Source organism: Colias croceus, chromosome 4 (assembly GCF_905220415.1).
Source record: "Colias croceus chromosome 4, ilColCroc2.1".
Taxonomy (NCBI): Eukaryota; Metazoa; Arthropoda; class Insecta; order Lepidoptera; family Pieridae; genus Colias; species Colias croceus.
In genome coordinates, this window is record NC_059540.1 from 11,746,220 (window position 1) to 11,773,174 (window position 26,955).

General features: G+C 33.3%; 9 protein-coding genes across 11 annotated transcripts; 8 read left to right on the forward strand and 1 right to left on the reverse strand.

The window, feature by feature from the left end:
* Positions 1-293: 293 nt before the first annotated feature.
* LOC123691394 (glutamate receptor ionotropic, kainate glr-3) lies at positions 294-3,596 on the forward strand. Its single transcript, XM_045635765.1, has 7 exons — positions 294-333; positions 490-638; positions 904-1,285; positions 1,405-1,691; positions 1,900-2,036; positions 2,549-2,996; positions 3,057-3,596. The coding sequence occupies exons 1-7, from the start codon at positions 319-321 to the stop codon at positions 3,433-3,435; spliced, it is 1,797 nt and encodes a 598-aa protein (XP_045491721.1). The 5' UTR covers positions 294-318; the 3' UTR covers positions 3,436-3,596.
* LOC123691395 (aurora kinase A-B) lies at positions 3,436-4,934 on the reverse strand. Its single transcript, XM_045635766.1, has one exon. The coding sequence runs from the start codon at positions 4,839-4,841 to the stop codon at positions 3,795-3,797; it is 1,047 nt and encodes a 348-aa protein (XP_045491722.1). The 5' UTR covers positions 4,842-4,934; the 3' UTR covers positions 3,436-3,794.
* Positions 4,935-6,710: 1,776 nt separating this feature from the next.
* Positions 6,711-9,709, forward strand: LOC123691426 (RWD domain-containing protein 4). Its single transcript, XM_045635807.1, has 5 exons — positions 6,711-6,865; positions 7,632-7,752; positions 7,849-7,952; positions 8,272-8,458; positions 8,966-9,709. The coding sequence occupies exons 2-5, from the start codon at positions 7,645-7,647 to the stop codon at positions 9,128-9,130; spliced, it is 564 nt and encodes a 187-aa protein (XP_045491763.1). The 5' UTR covers positions 6,711-6,865; positions 7,632-7,644; the 3' UTR covers positions 9,131-9,709.
* A 1,363-nt stretch (positions 9,710-11,072) lies between these two features.
* On the forward strand, positions 11,073-11,819 carry LOC123691023 (uncharacterized oxidoreductase SAUSA300_2422-like). Its single transcript, XM_045635201.1, has one exon. It carries the CDS (start codon positions 11,073-11,075, stop codon positions 11,817-11,819), a length of 747 nt encoding a protein of 248 aa, XP_045491157.1.
* Positions 11,820-12,541: 722 nt separating this feature from the next.
* LOC123691025 (glucose 1-dehydrogenase-like) lies at positions 12,542-13,300 on the forward strand. The gene has a single exon (XM_045635203.1). The coding sequence runs from the start codon at positions 12,542-12,544 to the stop codon at positions 13,298-13,300; it is 759 nt and encodes a 252-aa protein (XP_045491159.1).
* Positions 13,301-13,949: 649 nt separating this feature from the next.
* LOC123691176 (uncharacterized oxidoreductase MexAM1_META1p0182-like) lies at positions 13,950-14,771 on the forward strand. The gene has a single exon (XM_045635455.1). The coding sequence runs from the start codon at positions 13,984-13,986 to the stop codon at positions 14,746-14,748; it is 765 nt and encodes a 254-aa protein (XP_045491411.1). The 5' UTR covers positions 13,950-13,983; the 3' UTR covers positions 14,749-14,771.
* A 1,697-nt stretch (positions 14,772-16,468) lies between these two features.
* LOC123691438 (3-oxoacyl-[acyl-carrier-protein] reductase FabG-like) lies at positions 16,469-17,675 on the forward strand. The gene has a single exon (XM_045635825.1). The coding sequence runs from the start codon at positions 16,543-16,545 to the stop codon at positions 17,290-17,292; it is 750 nt and encodes a 249-aa protein (XP_045491781.1). The 5' UTR covers positions 16,469-16,542; the 3' UTR covers positions 17,293-17,675.
* Positions 17,676-18,742: 1,067 nt separating this feature from the next.
* LOC123691220 (11-beta-hydroxysteroid dehydrogenase-like 4A) lies at positions 18,743-19,751 on the forward strand. Its single transcript, XM_045635514.1, has one exon. It carries the CDS (start codon positions 18,841-18,843, stop codon positions 19,369-19,371), a length of 531 nt encoding a protein of 176 aa, XP_045491470.1. The 5' UTR covers positions 18,743-18,840; the 3' UTR covers positions 19,372-19,751.
* Positions 19,752-20,230: 479 nt separating this feature from the next.
* LOC123691231 (cytochrome b5 domain-containing protein 1) lies at positions 20,231-22,287 on the forward strand. Of its 3 annotated transcripts, none has more exons than XM_045635529.1 (5): positions 20,231-20,350; positions 20,440-20,686; positions 20,935-21,190; positions 21,506-21,751; positions 22,201-22,287. In XM_045635529.1, the coding sequence occupies exons 2-5, from the start codon at positions 20,441-20,443 to the stop codon at positions 22,272-22,274; spliced, it is 822 nt and encodes a 273-aa protein (XP_045491485.1). In that variant the 5' UTR covers positions 20,231-20,350; position 20,440; the 3' UTR covers positions 22,275-22,287. The 3 variants fall into 3 exon arrangements, with proteins under 3 accessions (XP_045491485.1, XP_045491487.1, XP_045491486.1); XM_045635531.1 differs by having other exon boundaries at positions 20,231-20,300; XM_045635530.1 differs by lacking the exon at positions 20,231-20,350 and having other exon boundaries at positions 20,357-20,686.
* Positions 22,288-26,955: the final 4,668 nt, after the last annotated feature.

The window sequence follows — 26,955 nt, forward strand, 5'->3', positions numbered from 1 at the left end:
TTTATGTCTACAAAAAAAAACATGCTCAAAGTTACCGCAAAAGGCGGTTTTTAATTTCTGTATCCATTTTGATTGTTTTTTTTTTAATATTATCATATAGTTTGCAGGGCCATTGTAATTTGTATTATATTTTACAGGGTATCTGCAGATATTGGGCCGATTATGAAAGAGTTAAAAGTAAAGACAGATTTGCAGTATGTTATCATCGATCTATTGAATCGCATAGCAAGGAAGGAGGACGTTTCATGCGTCGCCGCTATCACCGACACCGTTTATTTGAACGTGTTTGAAGGAGGGCTGTTCAAGAAGACTTTCCCAATGCCTTTTGTAACGGTAACCACAATATTATCGTGAAAATAATATACTTAATTAGTTAGAAACGATTTGATAATAACAATTCCTTCAAATCTACAATTTCCATATACTTACTTATATTAATTAACTAGATACGTAATTAAAAATCACTTAAGTATCGAAAAATGTTTTAAGATTGTTGTAGAAGAACGCGAAGATTTGCTTTCACCAAACTTTTATACATTGGAATCTATACGACAAGCGAAGAAAGATGGCTGCAATGTGTACTTAATTATTTTAGCCAACGGTTTACAAGCTACTAGACTACTTACTTTTGGGGATAGGTAAGATTTTCACACATATCTTAAGAGTTATGTTACCTACTTGATTATTGGTGCAATCAATCATGATTTCTTTATACTGCGACGCACTTACCTACCTCGCACGCTTGTTACCTCGTAAGTTATAACATTTTGTATTGCAGTTTAAAGCAGACGAAGTTAGACAGTAGTTACCTATCATATTATGATAATAGTTTGCATTAACTCCAAAAAAAATTGCAAGTCTGCTGTTCTTTTGTAATTAAAACCATTCATTTCTTTTCAATAGATACCGTCTGCTTGACACGAGAGCCATGTACATAATGCTCCACGACATACGACTATTTCACAGCGACTTCCACTATCTTTGGAAGCGAATAGTCAACGTTATTTTCATAAAGCACCATAAAAAGGTCATTGGAAAACTCAAAAGCAAAGCCTGGTTCGATCTATCTACCATACCTTTCCCGAATCCAATAAAAGAGGTTTTTATATCTCAAAGGGTGGATATTTGGAGGAATGGTAGGTTTCACTATGGAAGAGACTTGTTTGTTGATAAAACAAGCAATCTAAATGGTGAGGTTTTAAAGGTGGTGTATTTGGAACACGTTCCTTCTGTTACGGTTATGAAAACGAATGAGACAAATAAAGTCAGCGGTGTTGAGGTAGAAGTAAGTTTAGTTGTTTTTTAATGCTTATCGTTTATTTATATTATAAGTAGTCCTAATATAAACCAAGAAGAAATATCTGCAACCAATATCTCGAAGTGACTTAGTGATAAACCTTACAGATCCTCAACACACTCTCCCAAAAGATGAATTTCAAACCAAAATTATACCAAGCGATCAACGCAGAGCTGCATAAATGGGGTGAAAAGCAGGCCAATGGTTCTTTTTCTGGTCTTCTCGGTGAAATAGTGAATGGTAAAGCGGATTTAGCGCTTGGCAATCTGCAGTACACACCGTACCATTTGGATTTAACGGATCTAAGTATTCCATACACATCGCAGTGTTGGACGTTCCTTACGCCTGAAGCGCTGACTGATAATTCGTGGAAAACGCTTATCTTGCCTTTTAAGTACGCATTTTATTCTATACTTTTCTTGATCCATCATGCAAATATTTAAATTCCGTAAATTTTTTCCATATTTTCCTTATTAGTTAACTACCTAAGGTACACTTTGTCTTTATTGTAACAATAAAATATTTTATGTAGGTGCTGGGGTTATGCGAGTTCTTTTATAAGAGAGGAGACCTAACTGTAATAATAAAAACTGTTTGTCTAGATTGTACATGTGGGTCGCCGTCCTTCTGGTGCTGTTGGTGACAGGATCGATTTTCTACGGATTAGCCTATTATTACTTGGATTTGTTAGATTACAAGGAACTATCAAGAAATTCAGACAAGAAAGAAAATCTTAGTGGTAAATGCATTTAAGAGTTAGATTTATGTATAAAAACGACTGGAAGGATATTGATGAAATTTTCAAAGCTTTTTAAACTTATAAAGCTTATTAGTCAACGGCAATAGGCTATAATTTATTTTGAACTGGAATCTATATAATATACGCCATCGAAGTTACAGGCAGAGCTAGAAAATAATAATTATAACGAAGTTTACGATTTTAGAAAGTAAAAAATAAGTATAATGTTTAAAGGCAAACGCAATATTTTACACTTTCATTTACTTACTGTTTATTTTTTCTTTCTCTTTGTTTATTTGTAGGCTTTTTTACACATTGGTTTAACCTATACTTAATTAATTTTATTTCGATAAAATATTGCAACTAAGTTTAAAGAAGGTTATTAACATCTCAACTCATACCCTAAGCTCATACCTATAGAACAACATTGAATGTAAATTTACTCATTAAAAACAGGCTTGCAGGCAATCCTGACTCATTTGAACGCTAACTGACTCGTCTAATGTTTGCAGATGCAAAACCAGTCGGCTTATACTTGTTCGGCGAAATTACAAATAGTATTCTATATACTTATGGAATGTTACTTGTCGTTTCCCTGCCTAAGCTGCCAACGGGCTGGTCGATACGGCTTTTGACTGGATGGTACTGGCTATACTGTATCTTATTAGTAGTATCATACAGAGCGAGTATGACGGCCATTCTAGCCAACCCAGCACCTAGGGTCACTATAGATACGCTAAAAGAACTAGTCGATAGCAAGCTCACATGTGGGGGCTGGGGAAGCGAAACAAAGAACTTCTTCCAACAATCCTTAGACGAGAAAGGACAGAAAATTGGAGAGAAATTCGAAAGCATTAACGATCCTGAGGAAGCCGCTGAAAGAATCGCAAAAGGCGTTTTCGCATACTACGATAGCGCCAATTTCCTTAAATATCTTAGTGTTAAGCGGAAAAATGCGAATATGCACATTCAAGACGATAATTCGACGATCAATGCCACTGAAATGGTGAATGCCACGGGAATGGAAAGGAATCTTCATATAATGTCCGATTGCGTGGTTAACACGCCTATCTCTATAGGGTTTCATAAGAATTCACCTTTGAAGCCTCTAGCCGATGTCTATTTACGTCGAATTGTTGAAGTGGGGCTGGTGGAGAAATGGTTAAATGATGCCATGTACAAAATAAGATCTTTAGACACCAGTGAGGAAGAAATCAAAGCTTTAATAAATTTGAAAAAATTGTACTGTGCCTTCATTGCTTTGGCCATTGGTTATTCAGTGAGCTTTTTATGCCTTATAGGTGAATTCATACATTGGAATTTTATTGTAAAAAAAGACCCTCAGTTTGATAAATACTATTTAGATGAATATTACAAGGCCAAGAATAAAAAGCATTGATTTGTAAATCTAATTTATTATTAAAATTATTTTACATGATTGTTTAGAAATAAATATTTTGTCAGTCATTTTTAAGTCTTTTTCCAAACATAAGTGGCACCATAGAACTTAGAGGAATGTATTAACTAATGTCATTACAAAATATACTATTTAACTGAGTATGCTCTAGTATTTCTTTTTATCATACTAAACATAATTCAAAATTAGACTAACATAAAAAAATACATAAACATCAAATCTCATTAAACATTTCACAACATTTAAATAATGCAGTAAGTATTTTAAATAAATTTGTCCACACATCTGTCATATGAACATTATCCAAAGAGTGATGATGAGAATACTTTATCAAATTAATACTACAATTGCTTTTGTTCTGGATGAAAAGCCGGTGCCTTTGCACCTTCAGGGGCATTTTCTAAGATCCATGGATGCTGAAGTACACTGGCCAACGGTAACCTTTGTTCAGGATTAATCACTAATAATTTCCCCATCAAGTCTTTGGCTTTCTCTGAGATAAATTCTGGGTATTTGATTATAACATAGCGTATCTTTTTATAGGTTTGATGAGAATCCTTTGCGTCAAATGGAGGTAAACCAACTAACAACTCATAGCATAATACTCCTAAACTCCAAATATCCACGGCATAGCTGTGTGGTTTCCCATCTATCATCTCAGGAGATAAATAATCCAAAGTACCACATAATGTCATGCGTCTGGAAGATGGTGAATGTACTGACCAACCAAAATCAGCTATCTTCAACTCCCAATTGTGGCCTATTAATAAATTCTCAGGTTTTAAGTCTCTATGTATAACTTTTTTCGTATGGCAATAAATTAGGGCTTTGGTCAAATCTCTTACGTAAATAGCTGCAATTCTGTCATCGAAACGCCCGCGTTCCTTCAACAATTTGTACAAAGCTCCATGTTTCGCGTATTCCAGGATAAAGTATATGCGTTTTTCGTCATGAAAGTAACCGTACATTCGTAGTATGTTGGGATGTCGAAGGCGACATTGTATCTCGACTTCGCGACGCACTTGATGCTCTATTTCCGAATCGTGAATTTGACTTTTGAATAATACTTTAAGGGCAACAACATAGTGCGATTCTTTCTCTCTCGCTAAATAAACATTTCCAAATTTACCTTTTCCGAGAGGTCGTCCTAAGTCGAAATCCGAAATAGACCATTGTTTCTTTTTTTCCTCTTTCTTTGCTTCAGGTTTTACTGGCTCTACTGCTGAACTTGCTTTGTTGTTGTGTGCAAGGGGTCGACTTACAGGCAGTGTTGGTACTTTGAAACCATCTGTTGTTGCTTGAATCATCGGTGTACTCGTAGAAGGCAGTAGAGATCGTCCACCAATTGGGGGTCTATTTTCTTTGGACTCGCTCTTTTGAATATTCATAATTTATTATAATTTAATCCTATTTTAGTAGTTATGCACTATAACATGAACACAATGTTCGCGGATTTTGGATTTGATTTGAATAAAATGACAAGTCCAACGTATTTGAACGTCAGTCGTCAAGTTACCATATAAAAAATTGTTTTTAATGTTTTTTTTATCTCTAAGTAGTGTGAATGAATGTTTGTACATTTATAGTAATAACGTTAGATTTAAAGGAAATAGTTTTAAAATAATTTAATCTTATTAATTTCTGAAGTGCTTCTGAATATATTCTTCTTTTTCTTCTTCTTCTTTTTTTCAAATGGCAACTCCCTCCTATATTCTGAATTAGAAAAGTGCATTCCACTTGTCAACCATACAAATTCAACAAATTATTGAATTCATAATTTTTACAATGAAAATAAGTAATAAACGTTTTATGAAATATCAATTAATATTATATAATAGTTGAACTTCGAAATTATTTAAACATACACCCAGACATGCAACCTTTGGAGCATAGACTAGGTATATACTTAGCTTTGGAGTTTGGAACTTTGGAGATTAGCTGGAGATTAGCTATGGTCCGGGAGCCAGAAGCAGATTTTATGACCAAGTTCCTCTCAAGCGGTAATTAGTAAAATGCATTACAGTATAGTATTATGAAGCCTCGTGAACGTCAGCTGGAGCTCGGTTGGGGGGGTGAGCGGTTGTAGCCTCCCACGCACGTAAGAAAAAAAATTATATTCATTCATTTCCTCTCAGCTAAAAATTTGTCAAATTGTAGCTAACCCAATATCTCAACGAAAAATAATAATCAGCTGGTTACAGCATGGTGTATTATGCGTCAGCTGGTGTCTCGAATATAATGAGACATTAACAAAATCATCGAGATACGTGGAATTCCATCAACATAAGTCCCCGTAAAAGATAAGTAATAACTTTATTAATTATATATTATACTATTATTTTTTTAATAAATAAAGTTAACTAATGTTTTTAGTGGGTTATTTCATATTTGTTACACTTTTAGGTAGTTATGTGAATTTGATGATATGATAGTTATTTTTAAATGCAGTTTATAATATTTGTAAAAACATGTTTACCGATGTGGCTGAATGTACGTAGTGTAATCATGTGCACAACTAACCACCTCCAAGTACCTTATTACTGTCTATATTATGCTAGCGTGTGTTGCTTGAATTTTTAAAAATAACGATAATAATTAAAGATACGTCATTTCATCTCAGATGAAAATTTGTGAGCTGATTGTTAATATACTGATGCGATAAATAAAAAAAAATCAGCTAGCAATAATGCGAGGAAAACCTAGTCAGTTGATGCATATAAATTGGCAATAGATGCTTCTGTCTAACTCCTATACGTAATAACTTTCAAAGTATCAGCTGACGGTTTTTCCACCAAGATACAGCCAGCTGACCTATATATATATATATCCACAGCTGTTACATATAAGCTATCATCAGGTAAATTTTAGTTTGAGAGGAAATCACGGAAAATAATTTTATTTTTTTCATGTTCGAGACACCAGCTGACGTATAATACACCATGTTGTAACCAGCTGATTATTTTTTTTCGTTGAGATATTGGGTTAGCTACAATTTGACAAATTTTTAGCTGAGAGGAAATGAATGAATGTATTTTTTTTTCCTACGTGCGTGGGAGGCTACAACCGCTCACCCCCCCAACCGAGCGCCAGCTGACGTTCACGAGGCTTTATAATACTATACTCTGATGCGTCTGACGAATTATCTCTTGAGAGGAAATAATTAACCAAATTTGCACCTGGCTCCCTAACCACTATATTCGCCAAGAAAAACATTCGGGTGAGCCGTCAAAAGTCAAAACTTATACGTCAATGTACAGCTGATCTTTCACAGTTTATTTTATCGAATAACGTGTATAAAAAATAAAACAATTGATCGCTCTTTAAAAATATAGTAAGTTATAATTACAATTATAAAATATTGTATTTAACTATTAAGACGTGAAAACACAAACCAGTCACCCTTTTATCACTTGTAAGTATAAGCAACCTATAATTTATTGTACTTTCATCTTCATTTTTTTTATTTAAAAAATAACATTTTTAAAGGTGTGTACAGGCCATGGGATATAAATTCTCATAAATACTTGTAAACACCCAAACGAATATTGTTTTCACATACTAGACTGATGAAATTATTATTTTTTACTCACTTCGATTTTTAAGGCTAAACATTTTCTTGTATTGCATAAATAATTATGCATTTCATTCCTTATGAGACAAACAGTAAAATATATGAGAACGATTGCATATACATGTGCCTTATTTTGTTTTATTTTTTTATGTTTTTATTGTATTTTAAATAACATAAATATGAGGAGATAAAATATTTGGTTCATATAATTATCATTATCTAGCGGTCCGCCCCGGCTTCGCTCGTGGTACATGTTTACGTTTTCTCTCCATACGAACCATTCTCGTACTTCAAGGAGTATTATAAAAAAATAATTAATGGAATTGATTTAGCTGTTATTGAGTAATGTGATTACCAACACATTTTGCGATTCATTTTGACGTGACAACGTCTTATAATTCGATAGAGCCGGCTGCACGCACGAAAAAACATGACTCATGCGGCGTTACCTTGCTCTGAGGAGTTCCATGTATGTTCCATGGCTTGAAGTGCAAGCGAGAGCGCGGAACGAGCGACAAAAAAGCACAATTGGACGTTGTCATGTTCAAGTATCGTCAGTAAACCGACTTTACAGACAACCAATCTTTTTTTTTTAAATATATTTCAGATTTTTTGTAATAATGTCTGATGATGCGGAGCAACAGGCTGAAGAAATTGAAGTTTTAAAATCTATTTATGAAGGAGATGATAATTTCAAGCAGTTAAATGATAAAACTTATCAATATAAGGTGTGAATATTTCTTTTATATTTTAACTTAAAAAATATTGCAATACATATAAAGAGCAATAAGTTAGTTCAAAAACATTTTAATTTATTATTTCAGTATAAAGATGGTGAGAAATCCTTCATTGTCGAGATCTCCTGGGGCCCCACATATCCAACGGAAAAACCCAAATTCAATCTAGAAATATTCTATAATCAACACTTGTGAGTAAATTAATTTTTATCTCCTTACCTACTTATATCATAACAATATAAACATCTCATAAAATAGAAGTTATAATTACTAGGATATTAAATTAAATAAGATAGGAAAGAAGCATTGTTTTTCTGATTAGATGTTTGATGATGGTAACACAACTTTTTCGTTAAAAAGACTTCACTAGAGTTTTTTATAAATTGATAAAAGAGAAAACTCATGGCTCTATGTGATGTAAGATGTAAGGGACTAATGCTAGTTTCATAAAACTTTAAATAATTTTTTATCAATGAAATTTAATTTGATTTAACTTGTTTAAAATTCCAGACTGCCATCGGTAAAAGAGAACATTTTAAACTTATTAAATGTGGAAGCTGATCAGTGGATTGGCTGTGCTATGACATACACAATGTTTGAGTTCCTCAAGGAAAAAGTTCCGGAAATATTGGCCGAACAGACAGATGAGGTTATAACTGCTAGAGTTGAGAAGATTGCTATCAGCGATCCAGATCCAGTAAGTTTTCATTTTTGAATTTGATGTTGAACTAAGCCTCGCAAATAGATCTCTCGTACATTTATATGTACTAGAGATCTATTTGCGAGACTATACTTCTGTATAGCTGTTTAAATCATGAGAATGGTATTGTTATTTGGTTAAAATTCTAAGCTCCAGACAACTACCGGTGTGGTAGTTGTCTGGAGCTACCTCACCGGTTCACCGGTTTACTTTCAAAAGAAATAGCTGACAATCTTAGTGTTTTACACAAACACTATATAATGTATCACATACACTAACAGCACACATGTACTATGTGTGTTGTTATTTGCTTTCCTTGAGGCCAATTTTGTGTTTGTAAGAAATCATTTTACATAAAATATAATGTATCCTCATTCCTCATCTGTACTAATATTATAAGTGCAGACTTCTGTTACTTAATTAACCAATTTGTGATTGAATCAATGTATTACCAATAAATATTTTACTTATTATTAATAACATATTTATTAACGCAATCCACAGGCGGACACAAAGAAACCGGAAAAGAAAGAGCAGTTAAGCAAAGCACAAAAGCGAAGAGCGTGGGATCGTGCAGAAATGGGGCGTGGGGGGGAGAAACCGCGCGGGTGGGATTGGGTCGATATCGTCAAACATCTGTCACAAGCACCACATGTACAACCCTCTTGACAATAGATGGGATAAGGGGCAAGGGGCAAATTGGGGCAATTGATGTACTATAAAGAATAATTTGACTCGCAATCGCCGTGCAAAGATTGTCAAAGAGTGTTGTATTAAATGATAATTGAAATTAATACCTTATTTCGTTGCAGTAATGTTCAAAGTCTATTGTATCACTCGTTAAAAACTCTGCCTTATAGAAATGTAGAGTTTTGCTTTGGACAAATTTTGAGCGTGATGGTGAGTCTAGTTGTTTATTGTATGTCAATTAGTTGACGACATGATGAAAGTTTTTTGTACATTTTCGTGTTTAGAAGTATGTATTATAGAAATACCGTGCTGTATGTTGTTTAGTCGTGTTTTTAATATAATAATTTTTATTTTATTGTTGGAAACACTGAACATGCTCTGTAAAAAGTGTCCTGAATCTTTTATAAAAGTCGAAAAAATTTTATACATGCGTCGGTATAGGCGGAAGACTATAGGTACTGGTACATGAATTCATTTTGTTATGATTGATTAAAAAAAAAGAGGGTGTGTACTTATGTACACGCGTTAGAAGTTATACTTCTTTGGCGTATGGACAAAAATACTAGAATATACAACTTGAACATAGTTATCAATAATTTTCATACCACCTAGAACTAACTTCATGCTGTTAAATTTAGGTGTCGGCGTGCGCGCGCATCGTAAAAATTCACTCTCATCATTTTTCTCCATCGCGCCAAAAGAAGTATAACTTCAAACATAGCTATTTGAGTCCTAGTTATTCCATAATGTTTAAAATCATATTATAACCTGTGATATGATATTATGTAATTTCTATTAGAGATTATCTTAGCATTTCAGGTCCCAACTTCAAATTTTAATTAGTAGCTGCCTATTATTTAAATGAAATTTGAAAAAAGTAAACTGGTCTATTCAGTTAGTCTTTTTTTAAATAAATGTGTTACAATGTAGGTATGAATTAATCTCTTAACACCACAGACTATGAAGCGCTTCTCAAATGCTTTGTTAATTTTTATGTCTACAGTTCCTTAATATGTTTTAAATTTGTTAATTCATCACTATTATAAAATACTTTATTTTAAATAAGTATTTTTATACGGAATATTTATCTGTGAAATAGCTGCCGCAATAATTATTAGATTCACAAAGGCCGGTTGCAGAGCTTCACCGACCATCAATGCGTACGTCAGTCGCGCATTGCGCTTGTCATATTATGTATGGAAATAAGCTTCTTGATGGAAATTCATAAAACCGTTCACAGCTAGACCAACCATACGCACGCGTATTTACACATATGACAAGCGCGACTGACGTACGCACTGATGGTCGGTGAAGCTCTGCAACCGGCCAAAAACATTTGAAAAATGTCACGAACTCGCAATTCTGAAGAAATATTGTTACAACTCATAGCTTAAATTTAATATCAAATACTTGTTTATAATATAAAGATGAAGTCAACTATGAACGTTTTATTTTACTGTTCCTTGCTCTACTTCTCTTAGCTCTTGCTTCTCTTCTCTCTTTTTCTTACCTATAAAAATGATTTAACCAATATATAGTTAAGTCTCTATAATTTTTTTTTAAGTTTTTAAATCGGATTAGGAGCGTGATATTTCTACTGAATCCTTATGTCAAATAAGTACCTATTTTATTGTTAGTAAGTAAGTAAAAACACTTTATTATACAATGCACATAAAAGTAACATTTACATAAATAAACTTGAAACAATTGTACAATTCTATATGTAACATAACATACCTATATACTTACTATATTATACAATAGAGCAGTTATAAAATTCTTAATTTCTGAAATGCAATTAAGAGTTATTCATTAATGTTTACTCGACAAAGAACACACACTTGCGTCAATACGACAAATATCTCATGTGCAAAAATATTTTGTCTCAGTTCAGTTCAATTTTAGCGCTAGCTTTGTAACCATGAGTTTCCTGAACAAAGTTGTTCTTGTGACCGGAGCCAGCTCTGGTATAGGAGCCGCTACTTCAATTCTATTCGCCAAAGAAGGTGCTAAGGTCGCCATGATTGGTAGAAATGAGAAGAAACTACAGAACGTTGCACAGCAGTGTAAAACGAAACCCTTGGTTATAAAAGCAGATATATCCAACGACAATGAAGTAAGAGGTCTGATAAAAGATACTATAGATACATTTGGTAAACTAGATGTTCTAGTGAACAACGCTGGAATAGTTCGATACGCTAGTATTTTAGATGAAAACCTAATGAAATGCTACGACGAAGTTATGCGTACAAATCTCCGTGCACATGTGTTCACGACGCATCTTGCGTTACCGTATTTGATAAAGAGTGGAGGTAATATCATAAATGTATCTAGTTCAGGCGGTTCATCTTTACCGGCGATACCGTGTATTTTGTCGTACTTAATTTCAAAGGCTGGTGTTGATCATTTTACTCGAGCGGCTGCTTTGGAACTAGCGCCATCTGGTGTGCGAGTGAATGCAGTCAGCCCAGGGCCAGTTAGAACAGATGTTATGGAAAATTCTGGAATCCAAGCCTCCTGGGACGAAGCCAAACCTCTAACGGTGCTCAATAAAATAGCAGAACCTGAAGAAATAGCTGAACTTATTATGTATTTGGCGAGTGACAAGGCGAAAAGTATAACGGGTTCTAATTATGTTTGTGATAATGGAGCGAAACTAAAGTGTTAATTTACCCATCTATAAATTTGAATACTTAATTGTTTTTATCGTGTTGTAGATGCTTATTAGGGATCTCATAATTTCTCACTGGTTTTTAATTTTTTTACAAAATTACTGGCATTTAATTTATCTTTAAAGTATTTCTCTTGTTTATTAAGTGTTATTGTGTTTAAATAATTTGATAACAATAATTATTGTGAAGGGCATAACATTACACAACTGAATAATCAACTTAAAAGTGATTAAAATAATTCATTATTGTCTATCTATTAATTTTAATTATTGTTACCTTCCTTATTAAAATTTGAAATGATGTGGAAACATGAATAATTACTTCAAATACTTTCAAAGATCTTTACGTAAACTCATAGTTACACATTTATGTATCTATATAATTAATCAACTGTAAAAGTTCTGAAAAGGTTCCCCATTTCCTTTCCATTACATGAAAAGTCCCCGAAACTAACAAAAAAGTCTTTAAATTTTTCATGCGATGACATAGGAAAGACATTTTTATTTTTGAAAATAGGTAAGCGAGTACCTACTGAGTAGTAAAATTGCATAGTGACAAATTTCCTTTTCGAATATTTGTGTCACAGAGATAGCATATCTCCAAAAAACATGATAAGTTATTTTAAAGCGTAATCGAAATTAAAATTTTCTTAATCGTCGTGATTTTAATCAAATTGTCAGTGAATTCCAGTCAGTTCACATCAAAATATACCAATAAAATGAGTTTTGTGAATAAAGTAGTTTTGGTGACGGGAGCAAGTTCTGGAATTGGAGCGGTTACAGCTATCGCATTCGCTAAAGAAGGAGCTAGCGTTGCAATAATAGGTAGAAAGGAGGACAAACTAAAGGAAGTTGCAGAAAAATGCGAAGATGTTGGACCGAAAGCTCTCATAATAAAGGCAGATATCAGCGTTGACGATGATGCGAAACGCGTGGTAGAAGACGTTATTAAAAACTTTGGCAAACTTGATGTACTTGTTAACAACGCAGGGCTGACTTGCTTCGGCAGTATCTTGGAAGGGAACCTTTTAAATGCATACGATGATACTATGAAGGTAAATGTACGTGCTCATATAAACGTTACAGCATTGGCAGCACCACATTTAGTGAAAACTAAGGGAAATATTGTTAATGTTTCGAGTATAGCTGCGCATTCGATTCCGGAACATGCATCGATGATTCCATATTACGTGTCCAAAGCAGCGATGCATCATTTTACAAAATGCGCTGCTTTGGAACTGAGTAGGCGAGGTGTCCGAGTGAATAGTGTGAGCCCAGGACCTGTTAAGACAGATTTCTTGGTGAACGCTGGTGTCACGCATATAAAACTAGAAGATATGTCTGATTCAACACCTCTTCAGAGAGTTTCAGAATCGAGTGAAGTTGCGGATGTTATACTCTTCTTAGCCAGCAATAAAGCAGTAGGAGTCACAGGCTCAGACTATGTTGTTGATAATGGTTTTCTCGTGAAGGCATAAATAAGACAAAGGAACAAATCACGACGAACAAAATACTTATTAAATAATTAAATGGAAATAAAATGGTATTTAATAAAAGTATAAATAAATAAATGTGTTTTCTTTGCTGTGACTATTTATCAACTTATGTCCTACACTCATCAGCCGTTTCTGATATTCGAATGCGAACGATGGGTATTGTTGGTTGTGGTATTGTTATTATGATTGATTACAAACTTAAAAAAGAAAACAACCAATAAAAATATTTAGATTAAAAAATATTCTCTTTGTTCAATCTCTTTTTTAACTGAATTGATTAGATATGATTATTAACCAAACAAAGTTACGAAGGAAAATATAATTCCAAGACACCTAGGTACCTACTTACTTTTCATGTACATACTAAGACATTTCGCACTTAGCTCTTTTCTATTTGGTTATCACCTGTAAACTAATTTGCACGCTAGTTTTACGTATCATCATTGTTATTTGTTACATAAGTAGATATTCAATTAGCATATTAATTAACCGAACGAGTATTAATTATCAGTATTTACAAGTGGGTACTGAAAGAACCACACTTGTTGATCGATTTTCAAGTACTTGCAATCGATAAAAACTGGAGTGCTATTAAAATTGAAAATATATAAGAACTTGCGAGAAATATTGCATGAGTTTCAGACATCAACATTATAATATCTAAAATGAGTTTCAAAAATAAAGTTGTGTTAGTAACAGGTGGTAGTTCAGGTATTGGAGCAACTGCAGCTATCGAATTCGCTAAAGAAGGGGCTCACGTTGCAATCGTTGGAAGAAAGGAAGATAAACTAAAGAAAGTAAGCGAGCAATGCGAAAAAGTTGGATCTAAACCTCTCGTTATAAATGCCGATATAGGATTTGATGATCAAATGAAAAGAGTATTAGAAACTGTGATTGATAAATTTAAACAACTGGACGTGCTTATTAATAATGCAGCTATCATGAAATTTGCTTCCGTCCTAGAAGGTAATATTTTAGAAGCCTACGATTATACGATGAATGTAAACGTTCGTGCCTATGTTCACGCTACAATGTTGGCTGCTCCACATTTAATAAAAACAAAGGGCAATATTATTAATATCTCGAGTGTAGCCGCCACCGCATTACCAGCTCTACCAAATTATACTCCATATCATACGTCAAAAGCAGCTCTGAACTTCTTTTCACGCTGCACAGCTCGTGAGTTGGCGAGTCACGGTGTAAGAGTTAATATAGTGAGTCCTGGACCAGTAGTTACTGACCTCCTGGAGAATGTTGGAGTTACACACATGAAATTTGAGGATTTGGCTGAAGAAATGCCGCTGAATAGAGTGTCGCAGCCTATCGAGATTGCAAACATCATTTTGTTCCTCGCCAGTGACAAAGCTGTGGGCATTACTGGCTCTGAATATGTTGCTGATAATGGTTACCTTCTGAAGATCAGTAAATAAATTTTTGAAATTGTTTCTCCGTTTATTGCCCTTTTTATCATAGTGTATTCGGCAGAACAATTTCCTTTTTCTAGCTATTTATACCGTTCGGTGACTGATTAAAGTAATTGATCTTTTTATTTATATTCCTTCAATTCTGAAAAAAAATGAATAACTACTGGTCGATTTTATTTTATTTTCTAGAAAACATTTACAAGTAACTACTTCAAAGATAGTTTATCTAGGTATATAGGTATCATTAAAAATAATAAATTGATATACCTAAACACTTCCGATTTAATAAAAGTGATAAAAGCATTATGATTATTGTAAATTTTGTACATATTATGTAAAAATATGTATGTCGTGTAATTATTTACTTGTAATTTATGTACCTAGGTACAGTACTCCAAAAGAAATAATGCGCATAGAAATCTTCGTCACTGTTCGGCAACTGTCATATTCTCGGAGCGTCCGAAGATGATATCTATATAGAGCGGTTAAATGCATTTTCTTCATGCATAATTTAGTCAAATTATATGTTTTGTGCTAAAAGAGATTAATATGTATTTGTAGGTAAGTAACGATTTTGTTTCGATAATTCCTTGTAAGTAAATAGCGAGTATAACCCCACGATTGCGAATATATTATCTTTGTTGGATTGATTTACTTGGAAAATTTTATAGTACCTAGGTACTTTTAAAGTGTCTTACTGAAGCTGGTGTAATGATGGAAGAAAAGAAGGTTAAAATAACACAAAATTTATATTGTATAAAGTATGGTTTTCAAACACAGGTTTATATTCAAACCATAAATGTAAATCTTATCATTAAAATCTCAGTTCAAAATTATTTACAGTACTTATCATTTTTCAATATTATGACAATTACAAAAAAAAATAAAAACAATCAAAATCAGGGATTATCTTTATTTCTGACATTTTAGATACATCGGAACTCTTCTTCATTTTCACTTTCCCTACTGCCATCACCTGTGTAAATCACTTCATCGATTAATTCAATTCACCTTTAAAAACAAAACCAAGAAGGGTACGTAATAGCAGCTCTAAATAATTCCACACAGAGAGAACACGTGCAGTCACCACCAATATTTAAAGACAACTGATGGATTTTTGAGTTTTTTGTCTAACAGGCTACCGTCACCTAGCGCCCGATTTGTTTTTGATTGTGTATGACCGTGAATTGACTTCTATTTCTTTTGAACAAGGTGTAAAATGCAAGTTCGTTGTTTAGGGCTCTTACGATTCAATGATTCGAGTGTCTTCGGAAATACGACAATTATACGAAGATTTGCATGCGCATTATTAATTTTGGATTACTGTATATGTCGATATTTATTTCAGCATACTTAACTTTAAACTGTACCTATAACGCCAAAAAATAAATATTGCATAATATTTGAAATGAATTGTATTTATTCAGTATATTACTTAGTATATTATATAGGTACATAATTTACAGTTGTCTATCGTTTCATTATTTAATAAAAAATATAGTATGGGACTTTTACTCAAACGACTTTCATCAATATAGGTACAACTAGTAAAATATTCATCAAGAAAAGTAATGAGAAAAGTACATTCAATACTTAAACCAAAAAAGAGGATGACGAATTCGATATCGTAACTTGCACCATCATACGTAAAACCCGTCTGTATATTTTGTACACTTTTATCCTGTTGTTTGTGAACGGTTACGTATATGCAATATGCATAGCGGTCCGCGGTCGTCAGTTCACAAGAAACAGCTATACGGAGTGGTTATATCGGCACGCTGCTAATTTCGTGCGACAAAAATGAGTTTTAGTAATAAAGTTGTTATTGTGACTGGTGCCAGTTCTGGTATTGGAGCGGCCACAGCGCTGCAATTTTCCCGAGAAGGAGCAGCTGTCGTCATGGTAGGGAGAAATGAAGAAAAATTAAACACTGTCAAGCAGAAATGCGACGCCGAAGGCTGGCCGGCGTTCACGATCAAGGCCGACGTGTCTAATGAAGAAGAGACCAGAGAAATTATAGATATAACGAGTGAAGAATTTGGCAAAATTGATATTTTGGTTAATAACGCAGCAATATTACGATGCGGTTCATTGGTAGATGGGAGTATATTAGACACGTATGACGAAGTTATGAACACGAATTTACGGGGCGCTGTTAATTTGACAACGTTTGCGACTCCTTATCTAATTAGAAGTCGAGGAAATATTATTTTTGTGTCGTCTATCGGTGCAGAGAAGATTATATGTACGGATTACAATGCTTACTGCATGTCAAAAGCGGCACTGACCCACTTTTCAAGGGCGACAGCGCTAGAATTAAGTCCACATGGTGTCAGAGTTAATACAATAACACCGGGCATATTCAGAACCGATTTATTAGAAAACTCTGATATGGAAATGTTTAAGCATAACTCTGTATTTAATACGATGGTTGATAAATGGATCGAGCCTGAAGAGGTCGCAAAATTAATCTTACATGTGGCAAGCGATAAGGCAAAAAGTTCAACTGGTTCAAACTTTGTGATCGACAATGGGAAACTGTTAGTGTGATGGATTTATTTGATTATGAAGGAACGAAGCTGATCAAATGAAATATTGCTACGCCATAATGAATTCACGATGAAAACGCAAAGCTAGGTAGCTAGCTGTAAACATTCTGAAATGTCAAAATCAAATCGCAAGCTTGCGTAATGTGACACAAATATGAATCATGATGGTTTTGGGTTTGCCCCAAGGTTTGCCCCATTACATGATACCTTGCATGATACACGACGTGTCTGATAAGAGTCTATAAATAAATTGTTCTTAACGTTGCATTTATATTAATTACATACGTAACTACTGTTTTTTGTTATTAATTAATGTTTAGTGACAAAACAGGCTGAAATATAAGATGCAACAAGGAAATAAAATAAAATGATAATTGTAATGTATATCGATGTGTTTATTTTATTTTAGGATTACATAGCAATGGTATCCTACCCAATCATACGATATGCCACTTTCAATAAGAATTTAGAAACAGGGCAATTCTAAACCCATATTAATATTATATTGTCTGTGTTAGTCATAAGGTGTCTGTAATCATGACTCATGTTTAATTTAATCTACAGATTATAAAATTATATTTAAAATACAGATAAAATATGCATAAACAAACTAAGCGACTTAATTTAAGGATAGTGAATTATTTTTCATCATCATTTTTACCTAAAGTAAATAAATAATAATAGTTTAAAAAAACTAAAAAACACGCTTCTTATAGAAAACCGAACTAAAAAATAGAAAATTTTATCAAATTAGTGTATTGTCATCGGTCCTCAATAAATCTACAAAGTTTGAACGAAATCTGGCCGTTTAAAGTGGGTCAAAATCGCGCCCAAAGAAGTCGGTTACAAACATACAAACATACAGGTGAAGCTAATATAAAGCGTGTAATAATAAGACACTCACCTAAATTATATGCTCCTACGTGAAAAATATTAAACACTGCTCAAAAAGAATTATTTACTTTTAGCTAAAGTTTATGTACTTAAATGTAGCAAAGAACTACGAATATTATTTAATATAATGTAGTAGAATAAAAAAGCTATGTTATAATTATTTTAAGTTATCACGAGGATTAACTTCTCAAGTACAACTTACTTAAAATTCAAATTAAAATAACAATTTATCAGCGAAGCTTCATGATATTGTAACTCCGGTAACTCCACTCCTATGCTTTCAAATAAAGAAACATTACACCCTTCATCTTGTCCTATATATGTACTTCTTTATACCCTTATAGTTGATAATAGTGTAAATGCAGAATAATGTTTGAGGGGTCACGAACATTTTCCCGTTTAAGGCCATAAAAGTCTTAGTATTGTACATTATACTTAATATTTATGTACTGATACAGCTTATACTTCTATCATGAGAATATCATGAGGATGAATAAAGTAAGGTATACAAATCTTCATCGTCCATCAACAACAAATTTATCTTATTAAACAATAAATTACCTGATATGATAACTGAACAATACTTACTAATTAAATATTATCTATCTTGACGAAGGGTCGATGAGTCAATATCTATAATCAAAAAATACACTATATGAACATGAACAACTTGCTTCAATCCATTGTTGTTGATCGAATATCAAACGTAGCAGACGTTATGAGTTTCTCAAATAAAGTCGTGCTAGTTATCGGCGGGAGCTCAGGAATTGGAGCAGCAATAGCTAAACAATTCTCTAAGGAAGGAGCCGATGTTGCTATCGTTGCTCGCAATGAAAAGAAATTACATACTGTTGATGAAGAGTGCAAGAAACTTGGTAAATCTACATTCATAATTAAAGCAGACATATCTCAAGACAGTGGAGCCTCTGCTGCAGTTGATGAAACTATCAAGAAATTTGGTAAAATAGACGTACTCATAAACAACGCTGGCGTATTACGTTTTGGATGCATTCTTGATGGAAATTTGATGAAGTCCTACGATGAAATAATAAATGTAAATTTACGAGGCATCATGAATGTAACTTCGCTTGCTGCGCCTCACATCGTCAAAACAAAGGGAAATGTTATTATGATTTCAAGTGTAGCTGGGAGTGAAACACCAAAAGTTCCCCTTATTTCTGCATAAGCTGTTTCGAAGGCTGGCTTAAACCAATTTACGAAGGCAACTGCTGCTGAATTAGCTGCACATGGCGTGAGAGTGAATACAGTTAGTCCTGGACCAGTTCATACAGATATCTTTGAAAATGCGAGTGTTCCTGATGAGATTTTACCCATATTAACCAATTATAAAACGGCTCTGAACAGAATATCAAATCCTGATGAAATTGCTCATATGGTCTTGTATATAGCGAGCGATAAATGTATCGGTGTTACGGGATCTAATTTTGTATGTGACAATGGTATTACTTTGACACAACTTTGACATAATAGCTATGTTTGATGAATAGTTTTGAGATGTGATTTGTTTTTTGTATACACTTATAATTACTACATTAAAGAAATAAAAATTTATTACTGCCTTTTTAATGACTAATTCTAATGATTAGGACATTGGATTGCCACGATTTGATGATACAGCCCCAGATAATAATTAATAACATCATCTATGAATTATGATACCAGGTGCATGCTTGTTGGAATGACTCATTTTATAATTTATAATTTAATGATAATCCAAAATAAAAATAGAGAGATTGCTCCGTTTTCTGATACCGAACTCGCTAGAAATATAACTATACTAATTGTATATGCAATCACGACGCAAATCGTTATACATCTTATAATGCTCAACATATTCATGTAGGCGCCAAAATTATCTAAATGTATTACTATCAAATTTTATGAATTTATAATTAATTTCAGTAAAACTTGGTAAAACTACTTGTTCCATGATTGTTATATTAACATTTCCATTCAAATTAAACATCATTTGAAAAATATATCCGTTGAGCTAAATATATACAGAGTGAATAAAACCGCTTTTAAATTTTTCAGATGTAATCACAGGATGTAATCTTGTTTAGTAATCATCAATATGACACTAAATTGACAAACGTTAGTATATTTGGATATAATATTATTAGTTTTTTTGTTATTTCTATTCGGTGAGCTATTTTTCTTAAATACCTGTACAATTCAATACAGTATAACCAATTAGCCTTTAAATTATGTAGACATATTCCAAACACTTCAGGATGATTTACACGAAGCAGGAATGGTATACACCTGCAGAAGTATCGGTCCATAACAAGGCAACAGATTGCTGGGTATCCTTGAATGGCAAAGTTCGGGACCTAACGCAGTGGTTGCAGCAGCAGGTTAAACTCTGCAAGTGCCCGAAGACCTGCTCCTGTGCTGTAAAAAATTGGTATTGTGGGCAGGAGTGTGTGGAGTACTGTTCTTGTTTAAAACGCGGCTTCTTTTACTGTGATGCGAAACGGGTAAATCAAAAATAGCATTTCAAGCATATAGAAATAACTAAAATAGTGTTATTTGTGTATTCATTCTTCACAATTATGAATAAGCTGTGATAACAACGATTTATTTTCGTAGTTATCAAAGATGTATCGTTTTATCAGCAGGTGCCTAATCACATGTAAGGTTGTTAATTATTTGAATAAACTTTCAATAAATTAAGAATGTGATGATGATTTGCTGTAATCCTGTAATATTTTCTTAATTCTTGCAGCTCGCAACAACAGTTCTAGCCTACGCGGGTAAGGATGTAAGTCACTGGTTCAAGGGCGATGACTGGGTACACTACACACACCCTATCGTGGGTGTGAGTACCCCGTACCATGTGCACGGTCCAGGGTATAGACAGCCGGTGGTGCCGTCCACCAGGTGGCGGCCGCCGTGTTGCCCCTGGTGGTTGAATGAGGGCAACGTGGTTGGGAAGGTCACCGCGAAGACGCGGCCGATAAGGATTACGAATACTTTGACTGGTAAGCACAGATTAAAGACGACCTATTTTTTATAATTACAACGATCTTTCGAATAAATAAACAATAATTAACGAATAAAGTTCCTCAAATCTTTTATAAATTTCCAATAACTTAGTATGAATTTGAAAGGAGAAATTAATGCGAAACATTTATTATAATTGTTTTATCGTTCGTCATCTTCGTCATACGTACCTTCATGTATAACAGACACGTCTGACATAACGACTGACTTTTTTTTATCCAGACGAAACAGCAAACAGAGAACACACTCACACTAGAGACATGTAATCATAATAAAGCCTCCATGACATTCAGGTACATCAGTAACTCTCGAAGTATGCTCCGAAGAGACAATCTACCAGATCATGATGCGGTACCTCCCCCACAATTCGCACATGCTTTCCTACACTTGGCGGTATATGAATAGACCGCTGAACTATGAAAAGACCCTGGAGCAAAATGGTGTACCTGATGAAAGGGAGGTCTTCAATGAATTAGCGCTGCCGGAGAATCTGCATATACCGGATTTGTTGCTGTACTATAATGATGACTTGACTGAAGGTATCGTAAAATGGTAGTTTATATTAAATGTAGTAAGTAGTTAGTGACGACCAAAGAGTATGTGACGACTGAGGTTGTGATAATATACGTTTAAATAGGTAATTATTTCTTTGTCTTTATTAGGTAGTGCAAATCTCATTTTTTATCATCAAACATTTACCAGTCGGTAGACAGCGTAGAGGTGAAAGGCACAGCTTAGTGAAATACTCCGAGTAACTGAGAACCCGAAAATACTGAAAAAAAATAAGATGATTATTTGTGTGACAAAATTAATTATATATTATGTACACACGAACATAAAGATCAAGATTACTATCAGCTATCTAGTCTAATAATAAAAATGCTTTTACAGATATAAAACGGTTATTCTAAGGTTTTTTTCTGATAGTATCATACTTCGCTAAATTAGTTTATGAATAATTTATAATTATATCAATTACTTATTTCAGATCCACCGAAAGATTGCTACTGTGAAGATAAAGATTGTACAAGAGGCAATCCTAACGCATGCCACATGGAATAATTTATAGACTTCTTCTTGTTGAGTTTTGTAATATGTATTTATTTAATGGAATAAACATTTTATTTGTATAATATCTATGAGTTTTATTCATAAAATTGAGATTATCCTTATTTGCTCAAGTTTCGATATAAATAATTAACATTTTTGATGCATAATACATTCAAAAAATAATAATAGGGTATTTTCATAATAGGAAACAGGTACACTCATTATTGAATAAGTATACAATCGACTCAGTAATTCACAACAGCAAAAAAGCTACACCATAATGCTACAACAACACGTTACAAAAAATTCATATAGCCCCATTATTCAGCTTTTATTCCATTCTAATGTTAAAGCTTTTTCTTGGCGCGTGCCAGGTCAATGGTATTTACCTTTGACCATAATTTGATGCATTTATGTTTATGAGCTTTGTGCAATAAGGGGAACGACACGCGACATCAGAAAAAGTGACTTGTGATGGTAATGACCTCGTAAAGAAGTATATTGCTCTATGCAGAGACAACCCATCACACTTAGTCAAGCACTTAGTACTTAGTCAATACTTAGAAGTTAGAAATCGAGGGAAAAATGACATTTTACTTTTTTTTAAACGGTATGCAGTTACAGTCTATAGTCATGTGTAAACATAGTATAGAATCAGACATTTTTCATACGAGATGATAATTATTATAGAGCAAGATCAAAAGTTTCCTTCAAAAAATTACACACTGTATTATTAAATCCAAAGATATAATATGCATGGAACTTCTTTCAGTTGTTGCTCTATGATAAATAGTTAAGTATTTAGTCATGAAAGTCTAAGTTTAGTCATATCGAACATAATATAATATGGAAAAACGTATGGTTTGGCTAAACTAACTTAACCCTCTACAAATTTGAAATAAAACTAGTGTTACGATAAATACATTACCATTATACGAGGCATTAACCTTAAAGGTTTTTATCGAAAAATCCCAACATCGACCACAGGATACATGCTTAGCGGAGCGCGACCAGCCCTGGTGAGCGGCTGGTGTTGCCTAAAGACATCACCTGGCGTTGTTTGAATATTAATGGTGGCGTATATGGTATAGTTTTTATTTCTTTTATTGTTTGTGTTTTTGACGAAAATTGATGATAATGGAGTTTATTGTGCTTTCTCTATTATGTAAAAAGAAGCTGGAAGACTAAGTAATAGACGTTTTTAAATTAAAATAGTATTTAATAACTTAATTAATTTATATTGTTGTTTCCAAATTCATTACAAGTGTGTTACGTATTGTGAAAAAAATCAAAGATATTTAAAAATGAGCTTTTGTATAAAAAGCACGAACCTTTCTACGCTATGTAACTACATAATATATTTATCGAACATGTATATTGTATTGGTTCAAAATAACACAAAGTGCAACAATGCACGACTTTCTCAATTTCTCTACCCCACGCAATACAGATATTTCAAGACAAGACACCCGCTTATTTGCGTACTTACAAGCGGGACCACCACGCATGCGCGGATCGGATAATTCACTTGTTACCCCAAATTACCCCATGCAAAGTTCCATAAAAACATAGCGCAGCCGCGTTTGTCTGGGATATGGGAGACGATACTCGCGCGCGTGTGACGTAATTCGAATACCAATGTTTCGCGCTTCGACATTTCAATGTCAAAAAACCGCGGGAAAATTGACATTTAACTTTTTTTAACTGTGGACTGTGTTTATGAATGAAGTATAGTGAATGACATTTGATATCGAAATTGAATGTGAGTTATATTAATTATGTTTAAATTATTACTGCTCCTTTCGTGATTTTCCAATTTTCCATATTATATTTACGTAATATACATTTAAAATCTTTAATTTGTATAGTAAGTCACTAACTTATTATTATTAAAAATTAATGGAGATTCTGTTGTTTTCCTCCAACTTCTGAAAGTCGATTAGTTACTTTATTGTTGTACAATACAAAAGAATAAGATGTTAACAAGCGTATTTAATATATTCATTTATAAAATAAGGATTGATTAATCATACTTTTTAAGATGGATATTAATGACCTTTCTTGTAAAAAAGTAGATACTTTTTTTGATCCATTAAGTTTAATAGAACTAATAGTTAACTAAATATTTTGTAGGAAGACATTTGACTGAATACATAACATTTTAGGAATATTTTCGAAGTTTGTTTTTAATCTACATAAACATAGGGTTGGAACCGTTTCCATTATCGTAATTGACCTTGTGCAAAGCTAAAATATGAGTCACACAGGGTGCGTCGAAATTAAACAGAGCGAACTATTTGGATTCAATTGATTTCGTATCCCCTTGGGAAGAATACTGATCCTCCCAGACCCTCCCTTTTCGCACCCTATATAAATGTCTTTTGAGTGCTTTTAAATGTCGTGACATTTTAAATTCTCCAATCTTTTAAAGTAGGGTATGGAATTCATGTTTTTTTTTTTTGTTGAAAGTCTACTACTGCACTTATTTATAATAATATGTATCGTTTTAAATAATAAGAACAAATGATATTCAAATCATGTAATGATAAATTCCGGAAAAAACATTTTCGAGTCAGTTTAAAAAAAATAATTGATAAAGATAATCAAAATGCCTGTTCTTAAGAACTTTGAACTTTGTATATTTAAATATACAAAATAGTATAATCACTTTAGTTATCGAAAAATGTCATTGTATTTCTGATAGCTGTACTTTTGCTGCACAAAGTCTAAGTTCAAACTTTGGTCAATTGTCTCTCGCATAACTAATCGTTGTTTTATCAAAGCATCCGGTGTAGGGCATGCAGAACCGAATCCGGTTCCAAATTTCTGAAACCCGGTTCCAAATCGAGCTCAGAACCGGGTAGAACCGGGTTACCCGGTTCTTTTAAATACCTCGGAAAAAAATACGAAATTAAACAAAAGTAACTGTAAAAAAAAGTACCTGATGTGCCTTTTATTTTACAAGGCTTGTGTCTTATTTTATTTAATTAATAAAGAAACAAAATTTCAATACTTCTGTTTATTTATCAGTCTTATAAAAGTACCTTGTTATCATAATATCACATATAAACTTAAAAAACCGGCCAAGTGCGAGTCGGACTCCCGCTCCGAGGGCTCCGAACAAACCTATTTTTTATAATGTTGTAACTTTAAAATTTATGTTTCTAGCAATTTTTCCTTTATCTGTGTTATACTTTTATAAGACGCTTTTACCAAATTTAAAGGCTCTGTGTTCATGAGAAGTACCCTGTAGGTTTTGAGTCCCATGCGAATGTCGAAATTTGCGAAAATTTTCAGCATTTACGGCTGTATCTTTTGATGCGTTGGCTTGTGAGTTTGACTTTTTCACAGCATCAAGGGACCGAAGATTTGTGTATTCGATATAAATTTCAGCTTGATACCAAAAACAAAAACATGACTGGATCATTATATGAAACAGTAAAATCAACAGCTTTTCAAATTCACGACAAATCTAATAAAAATATTTCAGTAGCCTAATTTTTGTCATTTTCGAAGCCTATTTTTTTTTTTTGGTAATACACCCGTAGGAAGCTTATAGCATCTAAGGTTAGACAACCAATCAGAGCCACGCTTGAGGCGTGGACCGAAAATTCGCGATGCAAGTGAGTCTGGCGTTGCCAGATAGAATAAATTTGTTAAAATAATGCAGCAAAATATAAACAATACTTTATATTTTAATATTTTGGTCGGAACCGGGAGAACCGGGTTTCATACAATTCAGACCCGGTTCTCAAGATCATCAAAAAACCCGGGTTTACCCGGGTTTTTCGGAACCGGGTAAACCCGGGTGCATGCCCTAATCCGGTGATAGATATGGTTTTTTTTATTTAGAATAGCAGCAGTAAATTTATTTTGTAGGTAGGTATGTTTTGACGCTTTTCCTTATCACTGTTTCTCAGATATTTAAATTCCTCGATAATATATATCGTGTAATTTAAATCCTGGGTTTATTGATATTCAAATAAAACCTTCTAACCCCTGTGAAGTCACAATTTGATATGAAATTTACGTTTATTTCAGATTTCCAGATATGGCGACTCTACCTATCTACGTGTCATTGAGCAGGTACCTAATTATGTAAAAATGTTATTTCAAATACAATTTTCTTAGAGTCTCTTTGTTTTATTTTCTTGATAGTATTCACAATATGGATATGAAACAATTCTGTACTGAAAAATTAAATATTTGATAGCATTAGTGAGTATTAGTAAGCATATTTTTAACACGTCAAGATATCACTATCATTTTATGTAACAGTTTAAAAAATCAAAACATGTCGTATAATAAAATATATTAACAAACAATGATATTATACTTATATAGAAACAAGAGGTAGATACGTTACCAACGCACCAAAACGTAAACCGTGAATTGGTACTAATTGGGACCAGTGGAATCAGTCAGATTGTGACTTGTGACAGCGAACGTACATGCTGATATAAACGTTAAAATTATCAATAATGCCTTCTTGTGTGTTCAGAAAGTGCACAAATTACGATAGTAAAATAAAGAAAGATAGAGGAATATCATATCACAGGTAAATGTATTAAAATATTATAATTTTAGAGCAAAAATAACAATTTGCAATTATTAATGAATGACACTTGCTTGACACTTGTATTGAAATAATGAAAGGGATAAAACATTGCTTCAATCACTAGTGTGACAAAGC